Source organism: Venturia canescens, chromosome 7, assembly GCF_019457755.1.
Source record: "Venturia canescens isolate UGA chromosome 7, ASM1945775v1, whole genome shotgun sequence".
Classification (NCBI taxonomy): domain Eukaryota; kingdom Metazoa; phylum Arthropoda; class Insecta; order Hymenoptera; family Ichneumonidae; genus Venturia; species Venturia canescens.
The window spans coordinates 5,818,557-5,834,006 of record NC_057427.1 but is presented as its reverse complement, the minus strand read 5'-3'; the positions used below and the strand labels follow the sequence as shown (position 1 = coordinate 5,834,006).

The window sequence follows — 15,450 nt, the reverse complement described above, 5'->3', positions numbered from 1 at the left end:
TGTGTAAGTGGCTAAATGCGTTGATATTCGTGAGGAGGAATGTGTCTATATTAACGTCGGCGCTATTGCTGGCGCCTCATCAATCTTCGCTACGTTGCGTAATTATGTTAGCAAATACTGTATGCCAGAGACAAAAGATATGCTCCACATATACGTGCGCGGGCTCGGAGTATATCCATATCGACTATGAAAACAGAGAGACGTATTTAAAAATATAGTAATACCGCGAAGCTCCTCAGGGAACTCGAATTCGCTATCGCATGTGTCGACGACGGACACCTCGCGAGAAGTATTCTCTCCGATATTTTTCTCTCGCGCGACAGAGCCTCAGACGTGTGTTCCGTTCGCGTGGCATATCCTTTCTCTCTCTCGCGCGCACACACATACTCGGCATCCGGCCGTTTCATCCAAGACAATAAACCATGAGAAGTACACTGTGTGTATATATGTATAGAAAAAGAGATAAAATATATGTAGAGAATGAAGAAGAATGAAGAAATAAAAGAGAGGAGAGTCTCGAGTCTCACAGTACAACGAATGGTACGCCTAACCGCCTTTATCATTGATTTATCGGCACGATAAGTCCATTATTTTCGATCACGTTTCGCATGCGGTCTTTCGCGCGCGTCTCTCTTCTGTATCGCTTCTATCCTAACTCCTCTCTCTCTCTCTTTCCTTTTCCTACTACTCTTTTTCTGAGGAGTACAACACCTTTCTTGGAGCATCGATATATCGGCAATCGACACGTTGACGCTTCATCGGCCACACGCTTTTCTGCCCTTGCTTACCCCATCAGCCTGGGAGGAAGAACTTTTTCGACATTCTCAATCTCCCCAAAAATGTCGTACGCTCGTTGTTTTCGTTACTCACAAATATTTGGTCCCCGGTGTTGAGTACAGATCGCGTGTTCAACGTGCGTTATTACACGCGTAATCTCGTTGTATATTTGTCTGTTTTTAATGAGAGGATTTAAGTGCGGCAAGGAGCGTTATTCGTTTCGAGTTTGGCTTGGCCAGTAGCCTTTCCTATGTACGCGAACCCGCTCGCTTTGGTGGTTAGAGTTGAACCCTCGTTGCGTTAGGCGGATAAAAGGAAATGGGATTGAAGATATTCAAATATGGACACAAATTTTCGGACATCGGGCCAGAATGATTCGCTAGGAGAAACGAGATCCGAAGCGTCTTCGTCGAGGAAATGGGTCACGTCGATATAAAATTTTGGATCTTTGATTTACCCTCGTTCGCTGAGTTTCGCACCGAATCGTTTTCTCCCCAATGGAAGATCATGAATAAATATTCACAGCGAGTGATGAAATTATTTCCGTTCATACTAAATTTAATAACATTTCGGAAACATAATTGACATGAATGATGAAGAAAAATAACGGTCAAACTAACGGAGCGTCGACTGTTGTGGCATTTGCGACAAGTTCGAATGGAACGCAGCACGAAGCCAGCAGGCGTACATTTACGATGTGACATTATGACATTGGCACGCGGTCCAATTGAACTTTAATTACACGTGTGTTGCGTACACACATACATTACTCATGTATGGGGGATCCTATGCGAACGGAACAAAGTGGAATGCGAGGAGCAGAAATATCGACACTGATTTGTCCAGGTACAGAACGCGGTGCGAAACGAAATGCGAAAGCGTTCGCCGTCGGAGCAATTTCGTACGAGGAATTCTCCAATGCCGCGCGGCCGTCCCCAAAGACCGTTTTGGAAAAGAAGCACTCGATTGAACGAGGAGTTGCTCATATATGTAAATAGACGGGATACTTACACGCGAGTGAACCGATCCCTCGCGCATTTGCGTGCGTTGCAAAAATATTCGACGAGAATTTTTATCAGAGCAGTAGCGGGGCATGACAGTCCGGGTGTCTCAAGATTTCTCATTAAAAGCCCGCACTCGAAGCACTCCCGGGGAGCTGAGGCGCAGAGCGCTGCCACGCAGTCGCATTGCTATACTCGCATACCGCGTGCGAGTACTTCTGTCGCGGCTCCAGTTGCACGCTTTGCAACCGAGTTTCGTGCACTCACGCTTATTCGTCCACTCGTTAAACCTCATTTCCTTCTTCCGCGACGAATCATTGCTCCGAGAGAAAGAATTATTCTCATGCGGAATGAGTGACCCGAATAACACGATACGACGGGAGAGGGCAGCGTTCGTTCTGAAAAATGTCAATAAAAGTATCAACAGTTTTTGCGAGAGACTTTTCCACGAATGCTTTTTGCTGATGGTCCAATTGGCGCCTCTCAAAAGTTGATGTTCGGAGTAGAGAACCTGCCGCTACGGGTCTAGTCCTATCGCGGAGGCCGAGTCCCCGCGACATGTGATCTTTATACGAGTGTGCCTCGAGCCACCCCGAGAATAAACGTGCCGCCCGAGTTTCTATCGACATCAATCCAACCGTTCACTTTTTTCTACTCGATTGCTTTCTTTTTTCACCTCGCGTTACTCGCCGGACCGACAAATCGCCCTCGGGGGAGGAGAAAAGTATCTTTTTCCTCCCTCTCGTGGCGGAGGTGCGCGGCGTGGAAACGCCGAGATTTCTTACTAGCCATTTCTCGCGTGCATAAAATACTGCTCGTTTTTTTTAATAGTAACAATTAATACAGCGGTTTTTCGAATCGTTAAGAATATATAAATGGATAAAAAGAATTCCGTTAGTTACGAGTTTATGGTGAGAGGGCCATTCGCCAACGTAATTATGGATAAAGTAACGAGAGCCGTCGATTATACTCGCCCAAGTATCACGGTTGAACTACGCTCGTTTCGGCGGAGGGGGGGAAAAAGCGAATTTCTTCCTTTCAAATTGTGCAAATTTTAATGATCCCCGGAGGGACTTAACAGACTTTCCTCGACGGAAATGCGAATAGCACTGAGATGAAGAGTCGAGATATATGGAGAGAGGAAAAATAAATGAGAGAGAAACGTTCGAGTCTCAATTTGCACCTTTTTTCGAACAAGATTGACTCTCGGCGAAACTTTTAGGCGCCTACACTCGCGATAATTCGATAACGAGCGTAATTACGGACCGGTTAATGTCTTACTGGGCGACTATCCCGCTCGAGCGAACAGGTTTGTTTGGAGAAGCTTCACTCGACCGATGAGATCGAACATCGAAGCTGACTCTATTCCTCCCCCCCGCCTTTTTCGTTCGCCCGACGCGATGACGCGGAGACTGATCATCTCAATTCAGGAAATTTCATTCCCGCTATTGCAGCTAAGCAATAAAGAAAAAACGAGCTGCATCAAGATTTAAGAAGTGGAAAACGATTTTATTCGTTACAACTTACGAGCTCGAAAACGTCCTTCGGATCAAATTTTATGTTCGTTAACATTTTTTTAAGGTAGCTCATGCAAGAGATGATTTTCTTAAGAAAGTCGTGAAATTTAGACAGAGTTTCAATTGATAGTCGACTGACACGTATATCAAATTTTACGCGTAAAAAATAAATAAATAAATAAATTTACGCAAATAAACTACGCGTAAAAAATCGTTTGTCTTTCCATATTACGAATGCGAACGCTTCTTACGAAGTTTATGAAAAAGTACACAACAACAATAGAGTAATAAAACTCAAGACGATTGTCTTACTAGTAATAAAGATATATTACGATAAAGATTGAACGAAATTGGTAATGAGCACTCGTATAAGCTCGCATTTGCTTATTTCAGCATTTTGTTTCTTCTTGGCTTGGCCCATTCCTGTTCTAGCCTTCTGTCTTTTTATTTATATTTTTCTTGATTCATTTCCCGTTGAGTTTTCCCTTGCGCTCTCTAAAGCGTTTTTTACATAAAAACTATAGTATTTTGGCCCGGAGCGAATAAAATTTCGGGTTCACTCAATGATGGATCCCCGATTAATTAAAGGCTTGTATCTTGATTCGTCAAAAGATAAGTTGAAAAGTATATATTTACAATTTTGAATAAATAACTCTGTCATTAATTTAGAGTGATTATTTCTTTAATTGGGGAGCAAGATCGATTGAATTTAGACACCCATAAAGTACGATCCTTCGGGCACGATCTACCTTAAAAAGTCCTCCTTAAAAGAATCCTTTTTGTTTGCTGTAGTCGCTCATCGGAACACGGAAATAACTGGGAAAACATGCACGTATTTATATTGGCGTTTCGGTCGAATATACCGGAAAATTTATTGTAATGACATTGGTATCACGCCAGGTGCAACCAACAGGTGATATATGTATACAAATACCTATGCCAGAGTGTATATAGATACGCGAATGCATACGTATATAGACAGGAGCTCTTGGAGACAGTAAGCAAAGCGACATAAATCGTTGGTCCGCGGGCACAGTCACTCGGAGGCTTGACCGCCGATAAAATCGCCGAATGCAAAATGTCGACAAATAAAAGGCCGGTTCTACCGATGTGTATTGCCCGGGGAATGAAAATGTGGCGCCGGTGTGCTCTGCGTACAATGGATTTGCGAGTAAATCTGCATGAAGCAACAAAACATATGCGCAACTGAGTTTATTTTCTATCGAATCTCGTTTACCATCATTTGATTTTATTTCATAGGGAAATAAACGTTTTCGATTCACTAGCAGATGACAGAGGAATATTGAAATAATAATTGGACGGATAAATCAAAATAGAACTTAGCAAGGCTCATTAATATTTACTATTTTTAGATCTTTATATCAAAAAGGACGAAAAAAACGAGGCCTGCTTTAGGAATAAAGTGAGTTGAGAGGTCCACTATAAATGGAGCAACCCATGTACAAAAGCTATAAGAATCATGGTGTCCACGTGATAGCAGGACTACGCGAGGGCAAAGCAAATGAGTAGCAGCAGCAAACAGCAGCAGCAACAGCAAGAGTCTATGCCTCAATAGTAGCTGGTATAGAGCTCAGGACAAGAGTGGAATGCTGGAATACGGAATGACATCCGGCTGCTGGTACAATTTTGTATTTATATGTTCATCTATTTGAATATCTGTACAGACACACTTACACATAGACACTTACAAGACGCTGCGTGTCAATAAAGATGACAGCGAGAACTTTATGGACACCTAAATTTCGGAAGGCATGTATTTGCTTATACTTTTTGTTTTTCTATCCTGTCAAATCCGAGGAGGGACTGCGCCACGAAGAATCCCATTTAGCCTAGGATCCTCCGGTATACGATAATGGCCATACATAAAGTAAAACTCTTTTTGCTTTCTCGTTTATTTCATCTCTATGCATATTAGTACGTATTCCAACGCGGTCTGTGCCCGAGGTTACGGATTATAATCAAAGCGCGCAGTCCGACCTCGGGCGTAAACACAAATACTCAATGCATATGCTGAATGCCTTGTGATCGAGAGGGACGTGGCGCGCTCGCGATCTAAAGTCCATATATATTCGTATATATACATAGACATATGTTACACAGTATCGTCTCCCCCGCAGGATAGCACGTTCGTGATCCATGCACGGAAAGTCCAGCAGCACAAGACGCCAGCGGTACGCGGGGGTAAGTACTCGCCACACGTCTATCCGCGTAGTTATCTTTCGATCTTGGTTAACACGTACTAAGTAACACACAGCGAGGGGTTTTCATGCCTCTCTTGACTTATACACGTTGCAACGCGGAGGCACACGAGAAAATCCTACGCGGAGAAAACGAATTCGTTTTAAATAGTGAAGAATACATTATTTTTCGAGGAATTTTCAAAGCATTTAGACACCGATTACAAAGAGCGTTGTTTTTATTTTTTTTTTTTCATTTTCCAATTTTTCCTCCCTTGAATTCTAAACAGCTTTATGTGGATTACAAAAAGTCAGCATAGTAAAGTTTTTTTTCAGGGTTGCTCGAGCATTCTTTGCGATATAAACATTTGAAGTGACTGAAAATATTTTTGACTATGCTTGTAGAGAAAAAGACTCTTGAGTCTTCGAATAAAAGATATGGGTGTTGGTCTTTTTACTATGGTGGAAAGAACAATTCTTATTACTGATCTTCGAATTAATGCTGAAATCCAGTCCGTATATACTGTCTGTATAGATCTTATCAATAACCATGAAATGAATCTGAATTGAATTGTCGTTTTTAATCAATCGGATTGAAAGTAATTTCAGCATTTCGTAAAAAAGGTTCCCATACTCGGGAACATTCATCGGAGACTCTCTCAATTTGGCTGTTCGTGTTCACAGTCGCAAATTTGTACATTGCTCGGATTTTTCATATTCAACAACTCACTCCGATTCCCTTGAGTTTTATTTTCGCCCAAGAGAATCGCTTTTACAAAAATTCAAATATGAAAATCTCTGATTTAAATTGTAACGTGAAAATCCGCGGAATCACACCGTGAATGAGAATAAGACACGAAAGATTCGTCGTCACGTACGAGAGATTTATCGCGTTTAAGTAATAATTGTGGAGACAGTTAAAGAAAAATTACGCCCGATTACGATTATTCAACAATTGCAAACCCTGCGAGCCTTTTTCATTTGTTTTTTTCTTCGTGCCGGCTTTGTTTATCATTCTTGTGTTGGAGGATTGGCGAAGAAAATAAGCTTGGTGGATGAGCAAACGACTCACTGAATTATTGCCTCTGGAACTTCCTTCACGGGGCTAGAGCTCGAACATACGCGTGTGCGGTATACACACGCGACTTAATCACTTTTCCACGAAGCCTTTGCGCGCATACGTTAGCTATGGTGAATATCGCCAACGTTAGCTCTCACGTATATAGTTGAGATATTCATATAAACTTGCCGGTATGGATGTCTCTATTTTGCATTTACATATCCCATGTATACGACACACGTTTATATAGATATACGCGTACATCGGCTGTTTACGAGTTTCGAGCACCCCTGACGCATTTGCGATGGTTTTTCGCCTCCTCCTCGCGCACGGACCTTTTTCATGGGTTTTTTTTTCTTTGCGAAACGCGTCATAAGGAGCAGTACCATTGACGCGTGGGAATGAGGTTGTGCTTCAAACAAAGCTGCGTACCACGTGTGTGTCAAGAATTTCGACTTATTCAGAATCTCGTTCTTTTTCTTTGTCAGCGTTTGCCGTAAACGTATTTATCGAAAGAGTCTTCGTATTTGCATTGACAGCAATGGACCTGTTGATAAATACGCGATTCTGAGTCGAATGAGGCAAAGTTGTAATGAGCGGAAAAAAAAATTCGAAGGCAATAGACTATGAAAAAATGCCAAGGTTCGAAAATTTTCGAAAATTTCAAAAATCGATAAAATGACCTCCCACGATGAGTTCGAAACATGTTTCACACGATTTTCAGTCGAATGAGACAAAGTTGTAATGACCGAAAAAATTCAAGTTTCAAAAATTTTCAAAATTTTCGAAAATTTCAAAAATCGAAAAAATGACCTCCAACGATGGGATCGAAGCATATTTCACGCGATTCTGAGTCGAATGAGACAAAGTTGCAATGACCGAAAAAAAAAAATTTTTCGAAGGCAATAGACTATAAAAAAATTCCAGGGTTCAAAAATTTTCAAAATTTTCGAAAATTTCAAAAATCGAAAAAATAACCTCGAACGATGGGTTCGAAACATGTTTCACGAGATTCTGAGTCGAATGAGACAAAGTATAAAAAAAAAAATTTCGAAGGCAATAGACTATGAAAAAATTCCAAGTTTAGAAAATTTTCGAAAATTTCGAATGGCCATGAGTCAAGCCTTTGCTAGGAATTCCAGGCTGCAGAGTTTCCCCAACGACAAACTCGTTCTTCCCTTTATTAAAGGATCGTACGAGGTAGGCTCGTGCGGACAGCGGATCGCGGTGACGCGAAAGAGCCCCCGTGCCAACGACACAGGCGCTGCATATACACCGGTAGCAAAATATCATGGTGCCACGTATGGGCTCAAGAGCGTGCCCGCCCTCTCTGCTGCGTCCTCCGGGCTCAACCATTCCCACTCTGCTCATAGAACTCTCGTTTGCCCCGCGCAAATATCGAAGAACCGCCCCCGCAGTTACATGCAAACCTGCATACTTGTCCTCGACTTTGCGCATCGTAGAGACTCGAATGCACGTGTGTATAAGCATGATAAGAAAGCTTAAAAGATTTCGATACTTGGATTGTTAAGGAAGTTCACGCCAATCTCAGGGAAATCGAGAATTCCAAGTTTAAGAGTTGGAATTTGGAAATATACTAGAAATATACAGCGTGCATCTATTCCCGGAATTATTATAGGACCTACCGTCCAGTTGGGAAAATCACTTGGGAATGGAAAAAGAAAAACACCCATTTGAGGTTAACGAGTAATTACGACACAAACGGTGGAAAGTTTGACAGCACCATGAGCCAGCTGGTTTAAAATATAGATATGCGTATGCATGTAAATAGAAAATGGCTGTTGTCACATTTTGCTTAACGATCATTGTATTAAAAATGTATCAATCTCAAAAAATAAGCTACACGCATAATTTCAATAATTGCGAGAATAAATTTTAATCGTTTCTTTGATCATGAGAAGAGCAAAAAAGTTCACTTGCTTTTTCGAATGACAAGTATCGCATGATCTTCCTTAATCGCTAACGAACACGGAGTCGGTACATAAAGTGGCAGCTCAGTTATGCGGACTTCGATTCAAAACTTCCCAATGTCTATCGTAAAAGATGTAAAAATATATTCGAAGTTTGGAAGTTTCAGGATTCGAAAAAGAATCGATTGGTGATGCGACAGAGTTGAATTCGTTCTTCCGGTCCCTGAGACCCATGTCTGCACAGTTAATAATAGTTTTTCAAAAATACGTTTGTGTTCAATAATCGGAAATTTCAAAGTTCAGCTCCAACGAGGAGATTTATGTACTTTGGTATCTTGATTTCGCGTATGCGATGTCGTACATGTGTACACAGAAGCGGATGTGTTTTTCTGCCTTCTCTGTCTCTCTCTCTCGCTTGCTCTTTCTCTGGAGTGTCAGCCGGATATCAGAGTACTCGATCCATGTGCTTTACGGCCATTCTCTCCGCTATCGATAGATTTTACGCAATCCAGCCTACGATTCGATTACGCGTCGGAGAACAGCACATTGCTAACTCACGCGATTTTTTTTTCGATTCTCTCGCGCACTTCCGGCGACGATAAATTAACCGATCACCGTGATTGGCATTATCATCGATCGTTGGAGCCTGTGGGCCCGCCTTCGTGTACTAATCGTAAACAACACGATACGCTTGTCAAGAGAGTACAAACAAGAATTTAAGCGACTGGGAAATTGTGCGATGAATCAACAAATGATTTTTTTTCCTCTTATAAAATGCTATTCGCGTGAAAAATCAAAAGAACGAAAGAAAATTTGATTTTCATGTACTCACGATAACTCTGGCGAGGTAAATTTCGAGCTCCCTGTAAGGATCCATGGAGCCGTTTTCTCGGCAGCCTCCGGTGTCTTCGTCCCCGACAATTTTCGTCGGCGGCGTCGTTGTCGTGGCTGTTGTCGTGGTCGTCGTCGTCGTGGTCGTCGATCGATCGAGCGAACAGTTTGGTGGCTGCCGAGAGCTCGATAACCCGACCCCGCTTGTCGTTTTGTCATCGATACGCGACTTGTTGTTACCTCCGTTCGATCGTGACCTCTCCATTTTCGCTACGTCACCTTGGTCCCCGGTACCATTTTCACGATAGTCACCTACGAGAAAAACAAATAAAAAATCGATCATTAGGCCACTTGTTTCTTCGGACAGCGGGCTGAATCAGCTCTTCCGAGAGCTTTCGAAGCTCGTCAAACGTTCGATATAGCATATCACCAAGTAAATCCTCGTCGTGCACAACCTTGTGGACGCACACGCGTATATCCAAAACTGTTCTATTTTAGACCGTACACAGATTGACGTTTAAGTATAGAATTTTCGCGTTAGTCAGTGCCCCCGCAATCTTCCAAGCTAATTATAATCCCTTGAGATTAGTTTTCACCGCTTTTCTCACTCTGCGACGAGAGCTGCCGTTGATGTTTATATTAGCCCTGCAGCAGCAGCAGCAGCAGCACCAGCAGAAGCACGTGCGTGGGAATGTATTTTTGAATGTTGTTTATTTCTATTCTCGTCTCTCATGGAGTATTTATTTATTTTTTTTCTCCAAATGAAAAGTAGCCTACAACACGCCGAGACGATCCAGAGCACCGAAAAAGTGAGGGACGACAAGCGACGCTAGGAAAGCTCAACGCACAGGCTCGATCCGGTCGAAAGAGGCGACAAGAAAGTCGATTTTATTGTACTAGACTCAGGCCCCCGATACACGAAATAATTATTCAAGTCAGGAGGGAGTGACCGGAGAATAATTTTCAATGATAACGTGCCAGTCTATCTCGTCGGGGCGATCGTCCGCCGATTCAATTTACCGGGCCCGCTCGTATCGCCGACAGGAGAGAGACACACTCCATATTGTGCGAATGGGTGCGCGCTGTCTCCGGAGGAGAACTCGCGCGCCCTCAACAATATCCACGTAACAAGCATATATTTAGAAGAACATTTTGATCAAACTAACGTACAGACGTTGGACCTCGAGGCATCGATATCGCCCCAGTTATTTACGACACGTATTTCCTCTCTATCTAACGCTACAAATTCCTCCACTACCTACGCGAGTGCGCGCTGCGTCGATCGAGCCTCGCGCAGGTAGACATACGCGAGACTCGGTATCAAACACGCCGGAAGTCTCTCCGCATACTGAGATCCTCGAAACAAAAAAAAACACGCACAAAAATCCAAATTCCAGACCCTGAGTCTGACCATTGAAAACTCGGGACAAGTAAATCAATGAAACGCTGTATTTAGGGAGATCCGAAATGCCGCCGTTTCTTCATGCACTTCGGATATTTTTTCAATTAGTTCAACTGAACGATTGTTGGCCTCAATACCCCGATGAACCACTTGGAATTTTCAACAATTCCGAAGGGAGGTTGAAAATTTACAGGACACTTTGAGGTTTGATTTACAGGACACGAGACAGGACACTTTGATCTATAGAAAATTTCACTAAAAACTACTGTGGTGCCATAGAAGTAGGGTTACGAACATACATAGTAATTTTTTGTGAAGCGACTCGATGAAAATTGATGAGTGATCTCAAAATAAATACATCGGTACACATGTATACCGGTATATTATCGTACAATCGCGAATGAAATTCTGTTATTTACCATAGTAAATTTCAGAATTTACAACCTTTCCTTGGTGAACTATGCTAGGAAAAAATAGCACAGTTTAAACCTTTGTCACAGCAAAATACGCAATCTAAGAAATGTTCATTCAGAATTGACTTGGAAATTACAATATTTTTGGTAGAAACCTTCAAAATGGGCGATATAGAACCCCAATACCATGGCAGCGTAGTAATTCTTACTATTTTTTTCTCTCCGTGTACGTATTATAATTGCCTGCAGCAAGCAACGGTGCCTCAAAAAGGCTAAAATTGTACAACTCGCGCAGAAACGTTGATAGCTACATGGCGGTACGTCGAGAAAGAGAGAAGAGGCGAAACGAGGGAAGGAAAGTGTCTTGCAATTCATTATGCATGTAGTTATAAAGCTTAGGACCCCGAGGAGCGTTAAGATCAATCTCCTTGAGGTGGGATAAGCTCGGTAAGTCTCCTCAGCATGGGCGATGAGTCACGTTCGCGCAGTTCATTCCCTCACTCCTCTTTTCTCCTCCCTTTTTATCAACTCTTCAATGCACGTATATATTTAGTGTGCGAGTGCAAACTTGTATATTTATACACGGCATGAGCATTGGTTGACTGGAGAGTGTCGGGGATGAAACTCCGGACAGCGGTCTAGTCGAAGAATCTCTCGAGCGAATTGTCGCTTGGCGCGCGTGCGAAACTTGCCGATAAACTATCGCGACGCCATCGAACGCGTGCGCGGCTGCTCTCGCGGCTCATCGCGCTCATCGATAACCATCTTCTTCTCCTACCCATACGCTTCCCTCCTTTCGTTCCCCTTCTCTCTTCGCAGGCTTGGCTCTTTGTTTTATCGACTTTATCAACGCTATAACCTATCAGGGATATTAATCGAATCCCACTCAATAATGGCCTAATTAATTTGAGCGAACGTCGATTTACGCTCCATCGAAAACTATAAAATGTTACTTTCACCCACGCACCTACCGATCCATTCGAAATCTCAGTCTCAAGAGCTGCCTAAATCGGTCCTCGAGACGAGGAAAGCAATTTAGTTAACCGTTAAGATGAAACTTATACATTTTTGATGAATTCGACAAGCTCGTAATTGGAACCGGAATTATCGGGTCGCTCAATTTCCTGAAAAAAAAACGAAGCAATTTAATGGACATCGGATTGGAGATTGCGGTGGGAGAAGTTTGGTGAAACGTCGATCTCTCTGAACTGGAAATTCTCATATTTTGGGGGGATGGGGTGAGAGAGTGAGAAAAAAAGCCAGAGATTCGTCTTCTCTGAAGTCGTGCCCGTCACTCGTGCCTTTTCTCGGTCCCATGGGCACAACGCCCTCCGATTTGACGGGAGGCGGCTAATGTACACACACGGACACACGCGCACTCAAAATATGTCGCGGTCTGACTTTGTAAGTTGAGAATAATATTCGGGCGAAGATGAGAAGGCAAAAAATACAGAAAATATTCATGAGGATGAAAAGAGAGACTTCACGAGTGTTTGCTTATGAACACCTCGAAAAATACATAATTCGAACAACCGTTCACGCTGTCGAGAGACCTTAAAATCTTTGGAATTCTTCAGAGTTCTTTCATGTCTGGGCCATTCAATTTGACCTAATTAACGACGCTTCTTTATAGCGAGATAAAATTTTTCGACTTTGAAAAAAGTGAAGAAATGATTCTCGAAGGATTTAGTGCTCGATTCGTTCGTTAGTGATCGAAATAATCGAAAGGCCCGAAATAGCTGCCACGGCTCTTGAAACGAATGAAAGTGAATAAATGTCGTTCCAACGTAGCACAAAGCACCAGTGTCGAAGTTCAAGTTTTATCGTGACCTAAAATAACATGTGCTAACGAAACGATTAAATAATTTTTCATTGTGTTCAACAAGAAAGGAAGTACAAAACGATAAATCAATCGGAACATCTCATTATTAATCGTCGCCTTCTTTGTCATTAAAACATAATTGAATGAGGTTATTTCTGATTATTTTTTCGCCACGTCTCTTGTTTTCGACTCACATTTTTTCTCGTCATTCTCACAATCTTTTATTCCGTCAATCTGGAACGATATTCATTACGTTTTTTTCTCGTACGCCTTGACCTCTTGAAGTCAACTGTTCACGAGTAAAAACACAACGAAGAACAAATGCTAGCCTCAAACTACTCACTTACATATCGCTCGTAGCTCAGTTATTTTCATCGTACGCGAAGTGAGCATTTGATGTTCAAAACTGACGAAAATATTGTAAAATTATTACGTACAGTGAGAAACATTCGGAACGTTTGTCGAAAAACTCCGCGTGCGCAAACGAATGGGGAACGTTTTATTTTCAATCCAGTCGCATTAAATTTAACAATGGATAACTCCGTGCATGCAGAATTCATGTTTTAACAATGATACAGCTGGGCTCTTGTGGTATTGTCCCGTATCCGGTGCAACCAACGACTGTGTACGTTCCACTCTGTCTTTAGGTTTTTCTCTCTTCTTCTCGCTCGCCCTGCCGTTTCTGGTCGCACAGATTGCTGGTAGGAATTAATGTCATGGTAATTACTGGTTGCCCGTCACTGTGGCGTACGAGTCACGCGCCCTAGTCAGCCTCCCAACAATGTACCGCATGCACATTCTCATTTTTCCCTGCTATTTATTTCGTAATAACAGCCAAATAAGATAATTAATTGAGTTTGCCCAGGCAAATTTCCACAAAAAAACCAAATACCGTTTGCTCGTTTTAAAAAAAAAACGACCAACAGCAGAAAATCCTTTGAAAATTATCGCTGTGCTGGTCACGTTCCCAACAACTTTGTCAACTCACATTAATTCATGTTCAAAACAAGTTCTACTGCAAACGAACGCACAAACTTTATTGGACAAAAATTGATTTGAAAAAACTCTGGAAATTACACGACACACAGCGTTCGAGTCGGAAAATATGAGCAAATTGAAAGAGTGTGTTGCGCCGTGTCGTTAAGACCTTACATACGTCCAGAATTTTCAAAAAAGTTTATTTTTTTTACAGATTATTATTCTCTATAGTTTTGGGCGTATTTCTGTGAAAGTCGATTGTAAAAATTCCTTATAGATCAAAAGTTATTACAGAAAACACGACTGCCCAACGAGAGGGCCTGATGCACAGATGAAACTTTAAATAAGTTTTTCTCAAAACTACTTTTTATGGCACGGTATGCACGATAACTCATAGTTTTTAATATTTATTGATGTTTTTTTGTTAAATATTCAAAATTGTTTTCTCTATAGTCTGCCCCATTGGATTTTTGATATTGCGATAAAAAAATTTAATAAAAATAATTAAAGCGTGACATTTATGACACAAAATGCACACTTTTTTCTGCCGTAATTTGCTCAATTTTTCGAATTTCAAAAATCCGGCTCCACAGACTATGACTTTATTTAAAATTTTCTTTACGTTTTGCAGATCTATCAACATATCAAGAAGAAATGTTTCGGAAAACGTCATTTTTTATGTTTTGATTATTGAAAAACCAAAATGAGATTAATTTCAATTGCTATCTCTTCTAGAAACAGTTTTTATCTTATCGCGTTTTAGGCACTGCTGGACGTATGTAAATCGTTGAGAAAAATTCCAGAAGACAAGATCCAGGAATTTGGCCAATCGATTTGAGCTCGTTCGATCTTCTCGTATCATTCCTTTTTGAAGAAAGCCCCTGAATCAACGGGTACACGTTCAACTTTGAGACCTGGAGAAGAAGTAATAAGCACTCGTCGTGCGGGAGTGCACAAGAGCCAATAACCGCGACCACCTTGCTCCCTCTCTCTGTATCCTCGTCTGTCCATCCCGCTCCCTCTTCCTCGCATGCATTGCTGGTTAACGGAACATCTTCTTGGTTCTGGACGAAGTCGACGACGACGACGACGACGACGACGGGGACGACGAAGAGTCCGCGACGTATATGCGCGCGGAGGCGTCGAGTGGCGAGCTCCGTCGTGTCAGTTATATGTCCTGGCCCCTCTCTATATTTCTCTCCCGTGTCTCTTCCCATCACCGCGATACTCTTTCTCTCCTCTCTCCTTTTTCTCGCTCTCCAAGATTTATCACTCGTTAAACGTTTCATGTGCATTTAGGCAAATTATCAAGGCCACCGTGACGCAGGTGCGAGCCTTTAAAAATGGCGCGTGCAGCAACTCGAGAGAATTTCAGTGCCGAAAACCGCTGTCGGTGAATAAGATGGTGAAAAACGCCTCATTTTTGTTCAAATCCTTCACTTTACCATTGGCGAAAGAAAAACCGTGAAATTTCGAAAGTAATACCCAGTGACGCTTGGTATTATATGGCTTCGAAAAAT

General features: G+C 42.1%; 1 protein-coding gene across 2 annotated transcripts in view; it reads right to left on the bottom strand.

The window, feature by feature from the left end:
• The window catches only part of cv-c (crossveinless c), a 128,588-nt gene that overhangs the window by 100,535 nt on the left and 12,603 nt on the right, over positions 1–15,450 (bottom strand). For both annotated transcript variants that reach the window (XM_043423229.1, XM_043423230.1), the window contains exon 2: positions 9,317–9,627. In XM_043423229.1, coding sequence (XP_043279164.1) covers positions 9,317–9,580 — 264 coding nt within the window. In that variant the 5' untranslated portion in view covers positions 9,581–9,627. The remainder of the gene's footprint in view (positions 1–9,316; positions 9,628–15,450) is intronic.